Source organism: Plectropomus leopardus, chromosome 4, assembly GCF_008729295.1.
Source record: "Plectropomus leopardus isolate mb chromosome 4, YSFRI_Pleo_2.0, whole genome shotgun sequence".
NCBI classification, from domain to species: Eukaryota; Metazoa; Chordata; class Actinopteri; order Perciformes; family Serranidae; genus Plectropomus; species Plectropomus leopardus.
This window is the reverse complement of record NC_056466.1, coordinates 14,797,255-14,818,418: the sequence shown is the minus strand read 5'-3', so window position 1 is coordinate 14,818,418 and position 21,164 is coordinate 14,797,255. Positions and strand designations below refer to the sequence as shown.

At 38.5% G+C, this 21,164-nt stretch overlaps 1 protein-coding gene across 1 annotated transcript in view; it reads left to right on the top strand.

Moving 5' to 3' along the window:
- inpp4b (inositol polyphosphate-4-phosphatase type II B) overlaps window positions 1-16,916 on the top strand; it is a 162,182-nt gene extending 145,266 nt beyond the window's left edge. The window contains exons 15-22 of the mRNA XM_042484477.1: window positions 5,001-5,173; window positions 6,257-6,380; window positions 6,968-7,094; window positions 9,232-9,372; window positions 9,829-9,926; window positions 10,315-10,427; window positions 11,824-11,978; window positions 16,732-16,916. Of these exons, the coding sequence (XP_042340411.1) occupies window positions 5,001-5,173; window positions 6,257-6,380; window positions 6,968-7,094; window positions 9,232-9,372; window positions 9,829-9,926; window positions 10,315-10,427; window positions 11,824-11,978; window positions 16,732-16,906 (1,106 nt within the window). The 3' untranslated portion in view covers window positions 16,907-16,916. The remainder of the gene's footprint in view (window positions 1-5,000; window positions 5,174-6,256; window positions 6,381-6,967; window positions 7,095-9,231; window positions 9,373-9,828; window positions 9,927-10,314; window positions 10,428-11,823; window positions 11,979-16,731) is intronic.
- Window positions 16,917-21,164: the final 4,248 nt, after the last annotated feature.

Here is a 21,164-nt window from a genome sequence, read left to right as displayed (position 1 = left end):
AAAGACTCACGCTGTGATTCAGACATCAACTGTTTCATCTTAATTGTCTGTAAAAGTGAAAAAAACAAAAATGCAAAAGTTAAAGAACTTGATAAAGTGAATATAGTTTTTTATTGAATCTTGTTTATTGAAAGTGTGCCTACCCAATTTAGAAGTTGTTTTGGTGCTGTGATGCATCATAAATGACATATAATTCAGAATTGCTTATAACTTGTACATCATACTAATTTCCAACATATGCTGATCATATTGTGTTGTGACTTGCCAGCGATTTGCCACTCCTGTACCCGTCACAATACAGCAGCTAATTGTTGCCTAAAAAGATCTTTTTGGATAAAACAATATATTTGTAAACAAAATCAAATGTATTTCCAGTGTGAGGGAGATAAGACTGAACAGTGAATGCTTTTCAGTATATCTACAGCCTGAGTGAGACCAGACTCTGGTCCAACTTCGAGGCTCCCTGTTGTTTAAGCATTAGGAAAAGAGAAACTTAAACCATTGCCAGAGAAGTGGATGAAAGCAATATTTGATATGCAGAGCCATTCACTGTTGACCGCAAGCTGCCCAGTCTTCCCTTACGTCCAATGAAATCCTGCCTCAAGCTTGTGTCCAGACAAGTGCCCAGCCTGTTACGACTGCCAACTGGCACGCAGAGCGGCAGCATTAGTCTGACCAGGCGACAAGGAGAGGCTTTGTGTGTGTGTGTGTGTGTGTGTGTGTGTGTGTGTGTGTGTGTTTAAGTGTTAGTGCATTTGTATCATTTTTGCCTGTGTGTGTGTGTTTGTCGTGAGCTGGCAGGTAGGAACAAGGCTACCTGCCCGCTGTTCACTCAGAAAGGGAAGCTCTACCCCCCTGAGCACCTTTATTAAGACGCTGAACAGGCTCAGAGCAAGTGGTCATCTGCTTGTCTAAATACAAACATGGACAGAATAATGAGAGACGCTTTATCTCGTATAGCGGAGACCGGTGAAGGCGAGGCTTTTGATGACAAGGCGCTGTGGGGGTTTTGATGTTTGGACAGGTGGGCTGGCGGAGAGATGACAGCTGGAGTTCTGTTTCCTCCTCTGTGCCGAGGCGGTATTTGCAGAATGAGATAAGCCATGATTTTTCTGACAAGGCAAGGGCAAGGCTGATGTGCTGTACATTATTGGTGATTTCCAAATCTGCTTGTGTGTGTTTGTGCTTGTGTGTATCTGTGTGGGTGTGCGTGCATGTCCACACTGATCCCCACTTACCCCCAAGAACTTTTCAATATGTTGAAGTTTAACCTGCTTGGTGGGAAAACTAGTTTTGCACATTGGTAAAGCAACACTGCCCCCTGTTGGCTGGAGAGGAGATTATCAGAAACTCGTTTTGGATGGAGGAAATTTGTACAAGTCCCCATGAAATCACACTATAGCTGTATCCCAACTCCTGCTGTTTCTAAATAGGTTTTGAATATGCAGTGTGACAAAATTAAGTATACTCAAATAAGTTTGTTTGCATACTGAATCCATTTCACCTTTGAGCGCGCAGTTGATAAACTGTATTGCCTCTGAATTGAAGACGTAAAGGAAATTAAGTTAATACATCTCAAATAAATATCACACTAATGTATTATGACAATTTGTATGTAGTACACAGTTTACGTCTGGGATTCCAACCAGGGGTTGTTGTACTTTGGGACAGTGATCCATAGCCAGTTTCTCTTAAGGAATCCTTTATCTATCCTTAAGCAAACTGAAAACACCTGACTGACATATTTCATAGATATTTCTTATTTAGTACATAGCAATAGAAATATAAAACAATTGATAAATTGTACAAATACCCCAAATAGTGAACACGATAACTGCAGGAAGTTTGTGATTTCACACAGATTATTGCTTGTGAATATCACTTGGGTTTTCCTCAGGTTTGCTTGTGTTCAGGTCTTCACTTTGCTTTTATCCTGTGAGTTTGTGAAAGCAAGTTAGCAAGTGATAAGCAAAGCTCAAACAGCTAACAACTGTTTGCTAAAAGTAAAGAGAGAACTGCTTCTCCAGCATTGCCAGAGCTGACATACTGTCACTTTAGAGCAATCTTTCTATGTGTTGACTTCTTATTCAACATCTTGTTTCTACAGGAATGACACCACATTAAGGAAGTAAACAAACAATTTAATTGTGTTTTTAATGAACCACAGTGTGAGGTGGCTATTAGGCATTAAGGTAGTTAATGTTACAGGCCCTATTTTTGTGGTGGCAGAATGACCTAGCAGTGCTCAGTTGGTGTCTTCCTGACTTTGTAATTTGCTTTGCCAGTCTATGTGCTATTTTGATGCCCAGTGCAGTGTGTACAGTGCACAGGTGGAAGACTTATTCAGATGAGGCAGTGGAAAACGAGTTGACTGTATTATGGATGGCATTGGCTTTTAGACATGCTGACAATTAACTTTTTTTTTTATTTTTTCTCTTTTTGGTGAAAAGTTATTCTGTAGCTTATGTTGGGACTTTTTCAAAAGAAGCAACCTGAATACTCGGGGTGAATGTGCAGCGATAACCAGGTAATGCCTAAAATGTCAAACTGTTCAAATTCAACAACAGGATACATTTCGATAAACCTTTTTTGTACCCCCTTTTTCGTCAGTGAGCAGCTCTGTAAATTGCTGAGATTTCTGACAATTTATGCCTAGGTGAACCCCTACTTCACAGGCTGTCATCGTCTGTTAATTGAGGGAAATTGGAAAAGTTTGCGAGCTTGCACGAGGCTAAAAATATTGCTTTTAATCCAGTGTAAGCTTCAGTGTGGTAAGAGTGGGGACATTATTAAAACAGTCTGCATTGATCTATAAATGAAGCGGTCATACTTACAGTATCTGTTGGAAACGGCTGCATAATACTGTATCAAACCCTTGTTTTTCAGTTCATTAAATCCCTGCAGCTGTCTGAAGGCAGCAGGACAGATATGTTGATAAATCTGCAGCCTCTGATTTGAGAAGTGCCACACCGCAGCGTGGTGCCATTACACACGGCTGTTCATTGTGTTTATCTTGATTAAATTACATGCAAACAACACCAGGCTGTTAAAAAATACCATACACACACCTGTACACACATCAGAGAGGTTGATTTTATCTATTTATTTTGTGTGTTTATGCGGGAGACATTAGATTACTTTGATTATGGTCATTAATTATCTTCATCATTGCTTCCTTTCCCATTTTTTTAAACAAACATGGTGTGTAATGTTTTATTCTTGAAATGTAAAATGGTGCAAATGCTGATGTGACACATCAATTACAACATGATGCGGTCATTTAGGATGTGTGGTGTAGTATTATGACTGAAATAGCGTCATATTGATGCGAACATGAAAATGGCTTTAACAAACTTTTTTTCAAATGATTTATTTCTTTCATCTGCGTACTAATTAACTGTTAAGAAACCCCACACCATCTGCCTTTGCCTGCAGATTTGTGGTGCTGTGTGTTCACATCGTGCCACTATCTAGACAACAATGTAATTTCCTGGAGGAGCGAAGAGTTATTGTTGTCATACTTCACTGATTGGCACATCTGTTGCAGAGCTTTGAGACTAGTGATGAGACTGTCTGAAAGTGTTTTATTCTTAATATTTATACTGTGATTATCGCCACATTCTACGATCCATATTTCTGATTCAATCAGCCCCTGTACACTTACTTCTGCTGCACATACCGTATACATAAACCAAAAAAGCAAGCATGCTTGAAGACACCAATACAGCCATGACCTCCACTCTGTGGCTCTGTGGCCGTGCCCTTAAGAAAATAATAGCACTTAAGGAAGTATTTCATTGGGAAGCTGGCCTCTTAATAAGTCTAGCCTGCCTTTGCAGAAGGAAAATGCAAATACTTTTGAAATTGGTGCTACAGGACCAGAGAAAACAGAGAGAAAAAGGACATTTTGCTCAAGAGGTAGAAAACCTACAACTATCAGAATGCACTGTGCTGCTTTGAACCAATAAATGCTCCCACCGATGCATGATGTAATGCAAACTTGCATGTGTGAAACAATGGCCCGTAAAAAATGATCTTGTATAACAGTTAAACCATAAGTTTAAATGTGTTTTTGAAAATATTTCGAGAAAGCAGTAGGCAACAGAATCTTGTATTATATTTGATCAGCGCTGCTTGGTTTTACTGTTTAATCTCCGTTTTTTTGGCTTCATTGTGATGGAAGCACTATAGTGCCCACTCCCTGTTCACAAACTATTACAGCTAAACACTTTATTAAAATGTGTTTCTAAAAATGTTTTAGGCAAAAAAAGGCAGTACAGTGACATTATCGTGATATATAATCGAACAGCACTGCAACAGTTGTACTGTGTGATGATTTCAATCTGAGTTTGAAAGAAAAGAGACGGGCGGGTCTGTATCGAGTTGTATACTTGTTGTTACTGGGATGGCGGCATGCGTGGCTGGTAATACAAAAATGTGGAAGTACAGCATGTAGTTCAAGCAGCAGCCTGAGAGACAGCAAAACTCCACCTGATGAGGTGTTGTGCATCAATTTCCAACACCTGGCGGAGTTTTGATGTGGAGGGAGGAAGGAGATCAAGGTACTGCTTAGATGGAAGGGAGGTTACCAAAGTTCATCTACACATACTACCCACATTGTTGTGATACAAATATGGTTTAAAATTGGCTAAATAAAGTAAGATACTGAGGCCATGTGCGTGTGCTCATAACTTTATGACCATGTTTTAGTACGTGTGTTTCTTAAGTTAGCAGACAACCTATGCTTTCTTAAAAAAAGCTTTAAATGTGTGTGTGTGTGTGTGTGTGTGTGTGTGTGTGTGTGTGTGTGTGTGTGTGTGTGTTATCCTTTCTGCTAAACCCTCTCTCAATTTTAAAGAAAACAAGAAAGGCTGAACTCTGTGTTGTTTCTGACTGATAACACAAGCCTTAAGTCATATTGTTATCTTTGACCATATCATAACTGTCATTCCATGTATGTCTCCACCTCCGCCCCCCTTTTTTTCCGTCTTTCTCTGCAGGCGACTGGAGGGAGCAGCTGCATCCTCTGGTGACCAGGTTAAATGAGTGCGTGATGGAGGTGGTGGAGAAGGCAAAGAGAGCCATGACCTTTGTGCTCCTGCAGGAGGCAGCCTGCAGCATTCCACAGGGTTTTCTCCTCCAACAGAGGCGAGACGTGGTCTTCAGTCAGGCAGTAGGTAGCCACACTCAGAAAATAAACAATTCCTCAGTAACTTCCCTGTCTTAGTTCATCTGATATGGAGGTTTTTCTCTGCAGAACACCCTTAGTATGGTAAATGTTTGATTCTTTTTCCCCTATGTTCACAAAAGCAATCACAGACAAACAGTCTTTCACTTTGTAAATTCAAATATCAAAGAAATGCTTGGACATTTTTTAGTTTTGCCAGTTGAGCTATAAAACAGTTTATTATCTAACTGTCAGTCCTTTTGGTCCAAACTCATGCCAAGCTTGTTCAAGCAACAAAAACATTTTACTACTCATAATGAAGTGGTTACATACATTTAGATTTAAGCTGTCAAGTTAGAATATCTCTGGAAATGCTGTGCTATAAACTTTATATTTTTCCAAGTTTAAAACAAACGATCACCAAAGAAGTGACAACGTTGTTTACCATTAGATAATTACAACTCAGACTTTGTTATATAAATCCAGCTGTAGGGTTGCATCTGCAGCTTTTGTTGTCAACTAATCCAGAGATGGTGGTTCGATCCCCAACTCCTCTAGTCTACTTGTGGAATTGTTGCTCCTGACCCATCGGTGTGTGTGTGTGTGTGAATGTTTCACTGAGTAGCAGGTGGCACCTTGTATGGTAGCTTTGGCTGCCCGTGTATGAATGTGTTTGTGAATGGGTGAATGTGACAAAAGATTCAAAGTGTTTAAATAAAAGAAAAAAGGTGATGATAATGATGATGATAGTAATATAAATAACTTGGAGTTATGTAGCACCTTTCACAGGACCTAAGGACACTTTACATTATAGAGTAGACAAAACTTAACAGCATACAAAAACAAATACAGAACAAAAGTAATTGGAAGTCTTGAAAGGTGCTGTACAAGTCTCTTAACCATTTACCACATTTTTGCCTACCTGTTTGGGCCAGGGACAACTTCCAGGAGATTAAGTGTGTGTGTGTGTGTGTGTGTGTGTGTGTGTGTGTGTGTGTGTGTGTGTGTGTGTGTGTGTGTGTGTGTGTGTGTGTGTGTGGGGGTGTGTGGGTGTGTGTGTGTTTGTTTTGTTTGTTTTTTTTTAAACAGCTGGCAGCCTTAGCCTGCGGGTTTGTTATGAGGCTGTATGCAGGAATGCAGGACCAAGGCTTCCTAAGGCAGCTCCACCTGGTTGGCCTGGTGGCCCAGTTTGAGAGTCTGCTCAGCACCTACAGTGAGTACATTTTTAAGAGTAAAATTGGAACCGGCAACCTCAAAACCTCCACTGAACACAGGTGTTCACTTTTATTTGCTTTCTAGAAAGGAAAAACCTAAAAGAGTAGTGTGGTTTAGATGAGCTTGGGTAACTTGATGTGACAGATCATAATATGTAGTAAGTTAATGTGTCACGGCAGTTTTTTTTTTGGCATATTGTCTTAATTACAGGCTTCTCAGTGAAGGTTGTCTATAAATGAATTCTTATCTGATAATAAAGTGAGACTGAGTTAAGAGAGTTCCTAGTAAGATATGAGTACATTTATTCCAGCTACCTGCACCACTCTGATCAAAGTTCTCATTCATCCTGATTTGCCAAAGCTCATGGTGCAGCTCTCAAGGAAGTAAAATGGATTGGTCAGCAAAATGAACAGCTGAAAGACAAATATAATGCCTCTGCAACATAAAATGTGGGCAGGTTTTTAATTACATTCATCATCCGGTTTTTAACCCTCTGACGTTTTAAAATCCTCCCTCACTTTCATTAACTTAGAAGGCATTTGTCAAGCAAATCAGTACTAATCTTGTTGTGTCCTGCCGTTTAAGGTGAGGAGATCGGGATGCTGGAGGACATGGAGGTTGGAATCTCAGACCTGCAGAGAGTCGTTTTCCAGATTACAGAGGCCAAGACAGATGACCTCAGTGACCTCCAGCCTTTAGTGTGTGGCCGACGGTGAGACATCATCTCCTTCTCTGTTTGCTTTTCTTTGCGCATGATCAATTAGTCTCTTTTAGCAGATAATGGCATATCTTCAAGACAAAGCTGTTGAGTAAAACCTGTTGTAATGCTCGCACACCAGCAGTTTAGACCACTGTGAAGAACCAGTGTAGATAATTCTCAGTTATAAGTCTCTTGACGAACATTAAAATTACAAGCATCATTTTAGGATTTGAGAGTAACACTTTATTTTACTGCTGGTCCAATAAGTTTTTATGCTTCTGCACGGGTGACAGCCATGGCCAAGGGATTGTATTTTCAAGTTGTCTGTCCATACGTATATACTTTTTATTCTTGTGAATATGATATCTCAGGAACGCCTGGAGTCCTCAAATTTGGCACAAACGTCCACTTGGACTCAACAATGAATTGATTAGATTTTAGTGTTTGAAGGTCACTTTTTTTCTGCCAAAACTCATGAATTCATATGTTAATTGTGACATTTTATATCAAAAGTTAACTTCAATATGACATAATATTTACCGGCTATGAATGGCATAACTCAGGAACAGAATGGGAGACATGTGGTCAAATACTGAAGTGCTGACACTTATCTTGGGTTTCCAACTTTAAACTGTGCTAATTATAGATCTTGTGTGCTGCCGGGTAGAAGATGTGTGTAAAGTGTCCACATTTCGACACAAAATACACTCAAAATCCTCTATTAAATTCCTTCAAAATCTTCACTATATATACAATATGAGAGACGACAGACAGGGATGTAAACAGCAAATTGATTTGTTTGCAGAGGCATACAACTACAAGGCTACATGGTTCTTTCTTACTGTGAAATATATGAAGGGAGTTCGATGTGCAATTTCTTTGTTTTCCTCAGTCAAAGTTATTAACGTAACGCACCAATCAGTAGCTCTTTCTGAAATCTTTGTAGTAACTGTAACCTGCTGGTTTACATGATCCTCAGTATGTGTCAGGTGTCATAACATTGCTGTAATACAAAATTCCATAGTTCTTTACAAAAAACCTGTGTCGAGGAGCGTGCAACACTAACTAACATCACAGTCTCAGAGAAGAAAGTTCTCTGCACAATCTCTCACTGTGCACTAGCTTTAATGTACAAGGATTTCACTCTAACATAAGCTAATTGCAATAAGCCATTTCCTCTTGGACAAGTATCTCTTCATTGTGCCGACCTCTGAAACCTCCTTTTCCATGTCTGGACTTTGAACAACAATACAACAGAAACCTCTTGCATTATTTCTACAGAGGAGTGTTTTCACAAGAGTTTCTGTTCAAATATTAACCACACTATGAGACTGCAGAGGTGTTAAGATGAACTTCAAAAGTACTCTAATAGACTTAAATACACAAGTTAGTATGTGAACAATATATAGATATACACACACACACACTATATATATATATATATATATATATATATATATATATCATCTGGCACTTCTTGGGCAAATTCCTACAACAGTAGGTGCATAAAAATCATAGCAAATACTGGTGCTAGGGGGAGTTAAGGTATGAGCTGTATAAGCCAAACAAAGCCTTAAGTGACCTACAAGAAAACTGTGTGATCACACACCAGGCAAAGCTGTACTGTACGGCCAGTAATGAGGAAGTCACTCTGAAGTTTGAATCTTGTTAACTTTGGTCCAAATGTGAATTAAACAGTTTGTTCTTTGCTGTCGTGCCACAGCAGTTTGGCATTTGGCTGTTTGAATTACCCTACCGCTTCTGCATAAAAGCAATAGTTCACTCGATGGACATTTGCCACATGAGGGTCAAGCCAGTTTATTTGAGCTGGTCACTGTGCACATAATGCCAAGTATAATAAAGACATTACTCTCCTCCTACCCCACCCCCCCCCCCGTCTATCAGTCAGGTAGGCTGTCTTGCACATTTGTGCTCTCTCTCTCTCTCTCTCTCTCTCTCTCTCTCTCTCTCATGCATACACACAATCAGTCTCTCTTTGTACAGCTTGCTCAGGCCTGTCTTTAGTGTCAAATTGTACATCTTCCCAAACTTATCAAATTCTACACCATTGCAAAACATATTGAATTTCTCTTTCATCATGTCTCTCTTTTACCCTCCATTGTTTTTTTTTCCTCTCTCCTGCTTTCAGAGACCACTTCACTGTAGAAGTGCCATTACCTCGACTGGTTTTCCAGACCTTGCCAGAAGAGATCAAGGAAGGCAAGCCTCTACGAGTATTTCCAGTGCTGTTTAACGTGGGCATCAATGAGCAGCAAACTATAGCAGAGAGGTACTGCAAACAGTCTTTGTTCACTCTGTTGCAGTTAAGGACACACACTCTTTGTGTTTGTTAACCAAGACCAGTGCGGTCCCACACAAATCAAAATCACATTAACAACTGGAGTCGTGCACAGCTTATTCTTTTTTCTCCAAGTGCATCAACATCCAGGAATTTTAATTAAAACAATGCATCTGCGCAGGAGGCATTCAAAACTGACAAAATGGCTAAAATGGCAAGAACTGTTTAACATGTAACTATGTTGCATTTACTAATGTTAAATGGTTGAAACTGTTTTCTCTAAAAGCCAATTGCAACTATTTTCATGTTTAACCCTTTTTAACAGAGTGCTGCATTCACTGCTTAGCAATATTTTTTTTGATGATTAACAGTTAAAAATTCTGTTTTCTTGAGGGTCTTGGTGATACGCCACTATAATTGCCCTAATTCTCTCTGTTGTCTGCTCAGGTTTGGAGATATCTCTCTTCAAGAAAGAATAAACCAGAGGAACTTTGAGATGTTAGAAGCATATTACAAATCATTAAGTGAAAAGGTGCCACTAGAATGTAAGTACACACATTTTTCCATTTCTTTTACGATCAACAAATAGCCTTTATCTTTGGAAACATCTGATAAATAGTGGAAATTGTGTTCAAGGTCCCCTTGCTGCAGAAAGCAATTCTTTCATGCAGTTACAAAGAAATTGGGAACACAGCAGCTGTTATAATGTGCAATGAGTATCTTATGAGTTTATCACATCACAGCAATATATATAATTTACACATTGATACTTTATCAGTTAAAAAGTGAATTAATCGTCTAAAATAAAATATGAGATGTGTGTGAAGTGAATTGTTTCTTTTTGTCTAACACAGCCTCTCCTCAAACTTTACCGGAACAAAGCAGGAAACAGAACCACTCACTGGCACTGTGTTTTGTGTTTTCCACAAACAGGTCTACCGTGTTTTCAGACACAGACTGACATAAAGGAATTACTTGAAACCCTGGGCCAGAATGTAGTTACAAAGAAGAGAAAGAATGTGGAGATACTATGGATTGCTGGAACGGTGAGTGGTTTTTCCATTGTGACTTTCTGTCCTTGTCAAGGAAGACAGTTTTCTCTGAACCATGTGAATAAACTTTCCATCTTGCCTAACCAAGGTAACTGTGATCTGTAAACACTGAGATGCAGTCTAGTATTAAGTTTTTGACATATTGATATTTCATGGACTTTAATGGGAGCTTTGAGCCGAGCAAAAGTAACTGCCTGAGCATGATGGATTGAGTTCGGAAGAGGATACGGTATAGACGCTGACCTTTTACCAGATATTCAGCATCTGTCAGTGAATTGTTGCACATGTTTTTATGGTGCTTATGATTCACAGAAGTCACTGGAAGAATTTATTAAAACAAGACTAAGGGCCCATTTTAAACGATCTATAGCTCATGGTATAAAGTGCATTTAAGGCGTGTCCATCTCAACTTTTGTTAGTTAAATGGTACATAGTCTGGGCACAATGTAAGGGGCAAAATGGTTGTTTTTAGTCCTTGAATTAATCAGAAGTGTGTTTTGGGTGTAACATAAATACAACCTATCAGAGTGCCATCTTCCATTTCCTAGAAAAGCCTGCACCTAGTGCACAAATTTGAGAAGCAAGTGGTTTTCTGTTTGGAGTAATGGGGTAAGAGCAGTAATGTCACTGCAGCAAATATTTTAGGACATTTTAGCAGCAAATCTAAAACCTGTAGTTATGAGCTTGTCAGTGGAAACAGAACTAAACTTTTAGAATATGAAATAATCAGTGAAGTTACGCTGCTTCTTGTGCATAAATGCACACACTACCTCCCTTAATGCAGCTCTGCTCTGATCTCTGCTATGTTCACATTTTACGTTCAAACATTCTGTTTGTACGAGCCTTGACCTCTCCTGACATTTTTCTTGTTTTTGTTTGTCTGGATTTTATGCAGTTTTTAAATGGTGTGCAAGTAAACTAAACTTCATGTTGTATTAAAATATGTCAATGAATGTTATTGGAACAAAATGGACATATACTACATATACTGAGATATCACTGCCTTGACAATAAATCTTGCTTGTCGTCCTCACTGATCTTGCCAGCAAGCTTTTCATTCTCAACAGCTGACTTCATGTTAAAGGCATACGACTCCAGGCCGTTCGTAGCAGACACCTTTTATATGATTTTATTTACTGATATTGTGTATTTAAATCGTTTGTTTTATCTTTTTTATGTGTAATCAGGTCTCCCTTGAAAATGAGATCTCGATCTCAATGGGACCTTCCTGATTAAATAAAGGTTTATACATGTAAAACAAGGCAAAGTCCTCTTATAAGATGAGTCACTTTTACTGACAAAAAAGGAGCAGTTTGATGATGAATGGTTTGATGATGATGAATTAATGGTGCATGTAAACATTGCATGTTTTTTCTCCACCTCCCTCCAGATCTGCCGAAGGTTAAATGGCATCAGGTTTACCAGCTGTAAAAGTGCCAAAGACCGGACATCCATGTCTGTCACATTAGAGCAGTGTGCCCTCCTACGTGATGAACACCAGCTCAGCAAGGATTTCTTCATCCGTGCACTGGACTGTATGCGAAGGTAAGACACTGATTAAAGAAAGTATAAAACTATTGGGTGCAGGTTAATTTACCAACTAACCCCAAACATGCTGTATTTAGAAAGTCGGTTATCCAACATAACGCAAAGAAAGTTCTTTGATTTAGTATTATGAAGCTGTGCAGATATTTGGGTTTTATTTCCTCAGAAAAAAATATTTCAGCAACAATAGCAGTGGGTTCTCCAAATAATTAAAAAAAAAATAGTTTTGCAACTCATATTTCCAGAGACTGTGGTCTGGTTACTCTGGGAAATCCACCCCAGCCTTTTTAATTTCAATTACTTTCTACAAAATAAATATTTCCAATGAAAGAATTTGACAAAAGGTATTTTGTGACCAAACACTTCTTGGGAGGTCCCCTAAGAATTACAAAACTGCAAGGGATTTATTTCTGTTTGCAAATGCACCACCAATAAAAATGCTGTGACATACTTAAAGCGACCAAAGCCTTGACATCACTGCTGGTCCATCTGTTCGTCTTGTCATCCATTTTTTGTAACAAGCTGTCATTTATGTTTTTAAACATGGTTGGTGCCGGCGCTGCAATAGCTTTGTTTAACCAATCATCATACACTTTTGTCACTCATGGCTCCTATTGTGCTGGGAGAGAACCGACTATGAAATGGGAGCTTAAAAAATTCCTTCAAATTGGTGTTCTAAGAAGTACAATGGTTCCTAGTTCTTGCAGTATGATCACAACAAAAAGGTGGGGGAGGGGTTCTTAGAACTATGAAAAACTTCTTCCTGCCTAAAAGTGCCTTATGAGATCTGTGGATTACCAGAGAAACCAGGATATTGTTTATGGAAAGACACAATGTTGGGTTTTTCAGACCATTTTTAATGAGCACAGATAAAATACCATTTACTTCCACTCTACTGAGTTGTCAGTGGAGTTTTCAGCGAGGATCTTTCAAAATCTTATTTTGTAAAACTAAAACTATCTGCATGGCTACATACTACAGGAGGCAAATGCTACAAATATGAGTGATCCAACCCTTTAGCCAGTATTTCTAAAGATTTAGCAGTTGTATTTTGTAATCCTTAAACAGATGTTATTACAAACGTCTGCTTAAAGTAATAACCTGCATCCACAATAAATGTTTGATTTCATCAAAAGTGGCATCCATTGCACACATGAAGGACATTTTGTCCACACTTTCTCCTGCCATGCTATCATCGCTCGATGTGCCAGTATGAACATCATCATACGTTCCCTCCACCATCACCACCTTCCCCTCACACATTCAAAGGCAGCCATGCATGTTCCCATCAGTGCTGCAGGGACACTGCTGCCTTTAATGTTTGTGTGTGCCAGCAGGGTAAACATCTACATCTGCATCTGTCTAAATCTGATAAGTTCTGACTTAAGAACTTTTTTTTAAGGGAAGTGCACATCTGAAATGCCTGTGGTAATGACCTGTACAGGCTGGTGGCAGCTGTGTTAGATGAATAAGAGGACGTGACATTACATAACCAAAGGCGCATAAAACAACCGACCACAACTCAACATACCCTACAACTAACGAGGGTCATAAATTGGTCTAAAATAGGTGAGGTAATAGAATACGGTTACGATAATCTTAAATCAGTTATATAATAATGTTTTTTATAAAGTAAGGTAACAAGTTTATACAATATATAGATCCAACCGATGTCATGGACATTTGCTGAGTGATGTAAGACATCAAGTACACAAACAAGTACAACATCCAGTCACTCTATACACAAACAAACAAAATTCACTGTAGGCCAGCTTCTTCAAACACAAAGCCAAGAAATAAAATAATCCAAATCCCAGAAAAAAATGTATCCTTTTACCACCTACTGTCATGCCTGTGGGGCATAAACACCATGTTGAACCTTTATTTAAGTTACACGTATATGGTATACTGAATGTATCAATAGACATGTCTCCACTCAAAATTGTGTTTTCCTTATGTTTGTGTCCCTTAAAATGTCTGATCCTGTCTATACTGACATGTGTCTGTGCAACGTTTTCATATTCCTCTAATATTCCTCAATGAGGAGGGAAAAGACAAAGAGAAAATGTGCTTTTGGCCCCTTTTTTACTTTTTATTTGGGAAAGCCACGTCAAACAAAATATTAATCATAGTAGATATTTTTTACATACTTTAAAATGTATCTAGAGGCAGACTTTAACACTGACATATCTCCAGGGTGTTGGGTTTAATAGGGACTAGACGGACTAGAAACATTCAACTCAATAAATGAGTATTCACCAAAACCAAATGATTGATACCAGAGTAACTACTTGTTATAGAAAAAAAACATTTAAATCACTGATTTATAAACATCTTTACAGTAAGTTTGCTTTTTAAAAAAAGATCACACACTACTACACACACTAACATGTGCCAAGTTAATCAGATCTTCTCATATACAGAAATGTGCACAATCAATTTGTAGAATATTGTAGATCCACTCATGCATTGATCTAACCTTCAAAACAGAGGACCCCAGGCAGTTATTGTGTCCAACAGTAGTGATCTTAACACATTTTTCATGGTTTCTGCATCCATGACTTTCACTGAACTATTTTTGTATTATTTGCCAAAACAAAACACGCACAACTGGCATGCATGTAAATAACCCTGGGCACTTATTTGCACGCTAAGTAGAATATAATAGGGATAATCTTACATAAAAATGTTGCTATTAATTTGTGTGTGACAGACTGTTTTTATCACTTTGTGATGTCTGAAGAATTTGAACACATTCCAAGCAGCTCACGCAGGGAGTTGAAACAACAGTGCAACAGTAGATCACTGTCTTACTGCAGGAGTTGCATTCAAGCAGGAGCTCAGTGTTTGAAAACAGCACCTACAGTTATACTTCTAAGACCACAGTATAGCTTCATGTTTGTTCTGAAAAAAGTGTGCTTCGGGTTTCCCCAATGGAGTATAGTTATAAATGCATGACGGTGAGGGATCAGTGATGAAGACAGAGTAATACGATAAAAGTCGCATCAGTGCAGTCCAATAATTTGCAGTGGTGTCCTCAAGGCACAATGAAGTGATCTCCTTTGACTTCGTGCGTTGTCTTTCTCCTCTGACACCAGCACACTCATTGAAAACTGTGACTATTTTAAAACACTGTACACAAGTCTATTTTGTTCTAAATCGACTAAGCCTGTGGGTCTAATTAAACCTCCATGCTTATATTGATTAGATTTTATAAGAAGAGAAGAAGAATTTAACATTAATTTAGTGTTGATCTGAGATGAGGTTGGAGAAGATAATCAGAGGAAGTTAAGTGCAAGCTGAAGGTTTAATTTCTACATTGGCAGGGCACAAATGAAACATGGAGTTTGCTTTTGCTGGTCCTCTGCCAGAAAAATTTAAGCATCAAACATTTAATTTCCTTATTTTTCTGAACTAATTTGGGCCTTTTCTGCATGAAGTTATGGTGTAAATGTCATAATTTTGTCAAAATAAAAGTCCTCTCCTATTTCATATTTTATTGGGTGGTACACATGCACATTCTAAATACCGAGAGGGACATGTCCCTGCGTCCCCCCTGAAATCCACACCTATGTAGTGTAGGTGACCCTTTTACTGAAATTATCATGGATTTAATAGGTGCTGATTTAAAGCATAATGCTTTAGATTAGTAAAACATTTCAACAGCTATCTGAGCAGCCAAAAACACAGTCAGTGATTTTGTCATGAGTCGTCTATCGGGTCCATCGTGTCACACTGTCTGGTTGACAGTGCTAGCGCTTTCTAATGTTTGCTTTCCCCTTAGCTGGTGAGTGACTGATGTTTATACTGCAAAAGAATGACAGTGAGGTGAGGTTAAAAAAAAAAAGCAACTGCACAAACGTGACAAAAGAAGGAAGCTAATTTGCTTTTTGTTTTGAGTGAAAATAAGGGCATCTTTTATATTGCTGATAAGACAGGCTGAACCAGTTGACTCGATTGGTATACTGCAGCTACGTTTGTTCACCCAACTGTGATACAAACAACAGCATTTTAACAGCTTTGTTTTACTGCACGTGACATTACTGTACAACAAATACATATTTATTGCATGCAGAAACTTCTAGTCTGTCTGCTCCTATTGTCAGTCTAGTCATCAGGTATTTGGGTCGACAGTATATGCTTTTATAAATGCTGTTTCTATCACTCCAGTCTATGAACAACTAAAAACCTTAAGGCATGTGCTTGTCTGTCTTTTCCTAGTTTGATTATTCACAAAGATCTGACAAAGTATAACGAGTTTCTTACATGCCCTCTGCACAATGAAGTGAAATGCAATTCAAAAGGAAATCAACTGTTATGTTTCGCAAAAAAAAACCTTTTTAACAACCTGTAAACACGATTCTTCCGCTTGAGACTGACGTGAATGCGTATCAGCAAGATCAGAAATAATGAAAACAAATAAAACTTTCACTATAAAATGTGTCTCAAACTGCATGCCTCCTCTCTCCATCCTCTGCCAACCACTCATTTCATTTTGTGGCTTTACATGCAGCTTTTCATGAGCTTCTTTGTCACACCTCTGCTCCGTCCATCACCGCCTGCTTGTCTGTGGCCTGTAGTCTGCACTAAGTCTCTTTGTCTAAGTGGGCCTTCTGGTGCCAGCCTGAATGGCCTCTCAAGTGATTACTCTGCGCTACAAGTCCCATTTAGACAGCATCTAGACTTTATTAACACCTTGGTGTTTTGATCTGTCTCTGTTCGTTCTGTTTCACTCTGATGGGCGCCCCTTCAGTCGGCTGACCCAGGGAGACATTGGGCAGTGGGAGGACCCTGAGGCTGGTGCCGTGACAGAGAACAAACCAGCGTCACGACACTTTTACCCCATTGCCCTGCTGCTCGTTAGCTCGCACTTACTGGTCGTGTGGCTCATTTTAAGTCTTGTTTTTCTGCTTGCAAAATATCAATAAATTGCTTACAATGCCATCTCTACTCACTCCTTTTTTTCTGGGTTTGCTGGTTATTCTTTTATGAGTGTTGGTCGTGTGGTTTGATCAGCTTTTTTAAGAGTAATTAGCACTTGTGGTGTAATATCGATTGCAAACTGTGGGGTGTTAATCCCTCAGCAGCAGTGGAGGATTGGGGAAAATTGATTTTAGTCAGATGGTATTAAGTAAAATAAGCAGCAATTAAACGTTTTCTCTTTCCAGATTTAATATCTTATCTAACAAAAACAAACTTTCCTAAGACTAATGTTGACACTTTTTTTCTGACTGCTTGAGTACTGTCTGTAGACCAACTAACGATAGACTATTTTTTGCAAAACTCATATAACATTACCGTACATCTTTAGTGGCCACTCTCATCTTCTACTACTACTACTTCTTCTCCCTCTTCTTTTGGGTAATGGCGCATGACAAGTGGCATTTAACACCCTCTCTGTGGGCAGGGGGGGGGGGGGTAACTTTATGTAGGATTTATCAAACATTTATTATATCTCAGTTGAGGAAAACGTCAAGACCATTATCCTTATTGTATAACACCCAGGCTCAAGTTAAATGGATAAGCCAGGCATTAAACTATGGCTTTCTATTTGTCAGCTACAACAACAACATTGTTCGATATTATCACACTTTCCTGTGTCTCCCTGCCACAAACACATTTTTTCCTACTTCAGTAATTTCCTAAAACTGCTGGGCACTGCAGTCTTTGCAAATATTTCTCAAAGAAGAATAAATAGTGCACTTGTTGGAGATAATTTTCAGCTGTGGATTAATACTCATTTGACCCGCTGGTGAGGTATTCACGGCAGCAGGATTATGTACAGTAATGTGGAATTTATTCAAAATAAACCATAATGCTCACATTCAGTATAGTGCCTCTAATGGCCTTACTGCAAGTCAACAAAAACAACCAATCAGAGCCGAGATGTCAATCATGTCAATCACTGCTCGTGAACCATGGTCAAACTGTCAAAGGATAAGGCTGATCAGATATGAATCAATATTCTGTTACTGCATTGCCTGTTTCTCACTCAAATATTGTTAGAAACACGTTTTAGTGTACTGTTCCCCTGTAAAATTAGAAATAGATACTGCAGTAACAGAATCTTAATACATTTGATCAGTAATCTTGATAGTGACAGTCTGACCACAGTTTACAAGCAGTGACTGACACGACTGACAACTGTGTAAGAGACCCTTCTGCTCTGATTGACTGTTTTTTGTCAAACTGTCTCATGTACATCTGTGTGGATGTAGTAACAGTTTCAGCAGTAATGAAAAGAAGCTACCTTTATAAAAGTTACTCACTGTATCTTTAAGCTGCAGAGCATTGAGCTCTTTCTCTCTGCCACTGTGAACATTTCCTCTAACACCTGCAGCTACATGTTGAGAATCCTGTTTTGATTAATTTGCTTTTGTGTCAGCACATGGACCGTAAAAGTCATGCATAGTGCAGCTAAACACTGTGCAGCTCATGCTCTGACCCTGAGAGAGAAGATTCTTGGCTCACTGACCTTGACTAGAGGAAAGAAATATTGTACTGCTTCTACTTTGGTTAGGTCTTTCTTTTTTCACACACTAATCAGACAACAAATACATGTTCTCACTCATCTGTTGGAATATCTGGCAGTGCAGATAGTTTCAGTTTCACTCAGAAGTTATGAGCACTGAGACTTTCACTTCATCCACCAAATGTTTTTGAGGGTGAAATCAAGAATTCAGGAAGTTTTATTGTCAATATGCAAGCATAACGAAATTGGAAATGTGTTATCCTCAAACAGTGCATACAAGAAGGACTTTACACATATTTTCATATAGAATAAGGTAGGAATGTAGGAGTTAAGGAATATTCAACGATGAAATCTCACCAATATCAGTAAAAAATATAAGCAATATTAAAATATATATATATATATATATTTGAAAAAAGTGCATCTTTGACATTTGTTTTACAGCTTTACATTCAGATTCTGATGTAGCCAGCTCAATTTATCCCAGAATCGCAATTCAGTTTCACAGTCTACAACAGACCATAAACAAACTCATAGACAGAAATAAGCAGCAATCAGCAGTCGTATGTCAGAGAGATCAAAACATGAGCAAAAGATGCACACTGGCACCTCGTTGGTCCCTTTCATACTGACTCACACGAGTAACAGGCAAAGAAGAAAAAAATCACATAATGATGGTAGTAAATATAAATAAAACATTCTAATGCACTGCACATTACTTGACTACATTCATTAAATTTATGGGCTTGCGTGCCATGTGAAAAAGAACAGACAAAATAATAAACCTACTACGTGGTTACAAAATAAAACAGTCATTTAAAATGACTGCTGTCAACATTTAGCAGCCTAATAGCAGAAGAAATAAAGGACTCAGAGTGGCGATATATAAAGAAATAACATTTATTAAGTGGATAGCAGCATGTCTCTCCAGAAACAGTGCCAGTTAAGAAAAGGCTACTGCACAGTAGCGCCTAATGATTTGAGTGAACTGATCCTTTAAGGAGCTCTTCGAGGCACACAGAAGGTCTGTTTTGTTTTGATCAAGTTCCAAATTGGCAAAAACATCACAGGCCATTGAAATTGAATGGTATCCCAGATTCAGATGCCGCCGCTTTTCAATGTTTAACACTGTGCTCTTTTACAAGCTGTTGTAATGCTTTAACACAGCAGTGTAATACATCAAACACCAGCGTGGCCCCACCGCAAAAACCACACCTGTAAAGCTTGTGATGTTAATTATTTGTTAAGGACATGTCACACATGAACTGAGGTGTCCATATGTCATAGCTGTGATGGAGATTTTGCACTGGAGTAGATTTTGTAAGTATTGGGACAGCAGTTTTTCCAAACAGAAGGACAAAGGTTCACTTCCTTATTTAAGAGCACATCAGTTTCACTACATCCTGGAGGTCAACTTTCTGTTTCCCGTTTCTGGGAAAGTAACCATCTGGCTCTTGCTCCACACCAAATTATGCTTTCAAACAGAAACATAATCTTTGATTTATGTGTGAAGCATTAGCAGACACGAGTTTTTTGGGTTTATTTTCCCAAAGGAGAACATTTTAAAATGTAAAATGATGTGATGCTTTTTCTCTCACAGTTCTCTGAAGCATTAAAAGGTTTTACTTGAACATGTTAAAATATTACAGTTTATGTTGGCTAACTAAAGATTTTTTTATAAGGAAAAACATATTGTTAGTGAAAATAGGATTAGAGAAGAAGTCAGTCTTTAGCTTTGGCATTGACGGGTGCTTAAAACAAATTAAGTATTAAATATTTTGCACCATGGCCCCTGAAAACTCTGGATTCTGTTTCGCTGGAAAGTTTAACGAAAACAATTATGACATAGGTTTCAGTTCTAATCGAGAGACCATGAGAAATCTGATCTTAACTACATGCCTGTAAAGTTACCTGACTGAATTTGCACAGTTGTGATGTTCTTGCGTTGACAGAAATCTGTTCACTGACAGACCGAACAACCTCAGAAGAATCACGCAAGTTTCATTTCAAATGTCTGAATCTGGACGTCCAAATCAACTAACAAAAAAGGAAGGAAGGAAAAACGGCTAAAACTGAACAGAGAATGAAAAGGTGTGAAGACAGTAAAGTAGTTTCATAATTTGTCCGTGTGTAAGAGGGAGAGTGAGAGCGAAACATGATCTCTGCTGGAAAGACAGTTTTCACGATATTGTGTAGCAGATCTCTCCGCTCTTGTGGGTTTAGTGAGGTCACAGTTTGAGTGTTTATTTCTCTCCTGGTTTCAAAACTTGTCAGGACTTTAAAACTCCTGTATGGATTTCCTAGGATAGCAAAGGCATTACCCGCCTACTTAACTTAACGCCTCATTGTACCAGAGGCAATACGAAGCAGCCGAGCAGCCTTGTGTGTTAGCTAGCTAACTATGTTTCATGATGATTAAAACAGAAAAGTGTGATTGTAATTGGTTGTATGTATTAGTAAGGACCATTATTTTTTTTAATTTTTCTACAATGGCATTTTGTTGGTGAGTTTCCAAGGCACTGTAGAAGCAGGACAATATCCTTCAAGTTTATCATTGTAATGCACTGTAAACAGATAGATAGATAGATAGATAGATATATAGTTAGATAGATAGATAGATAGATAGATAGATAGATAGAATTTAAGATGACTGAATTAGAGAAGACAGGTTGAATCATTGCAAAACTGATTTCTCAAATTCAGTCAACTTAAAA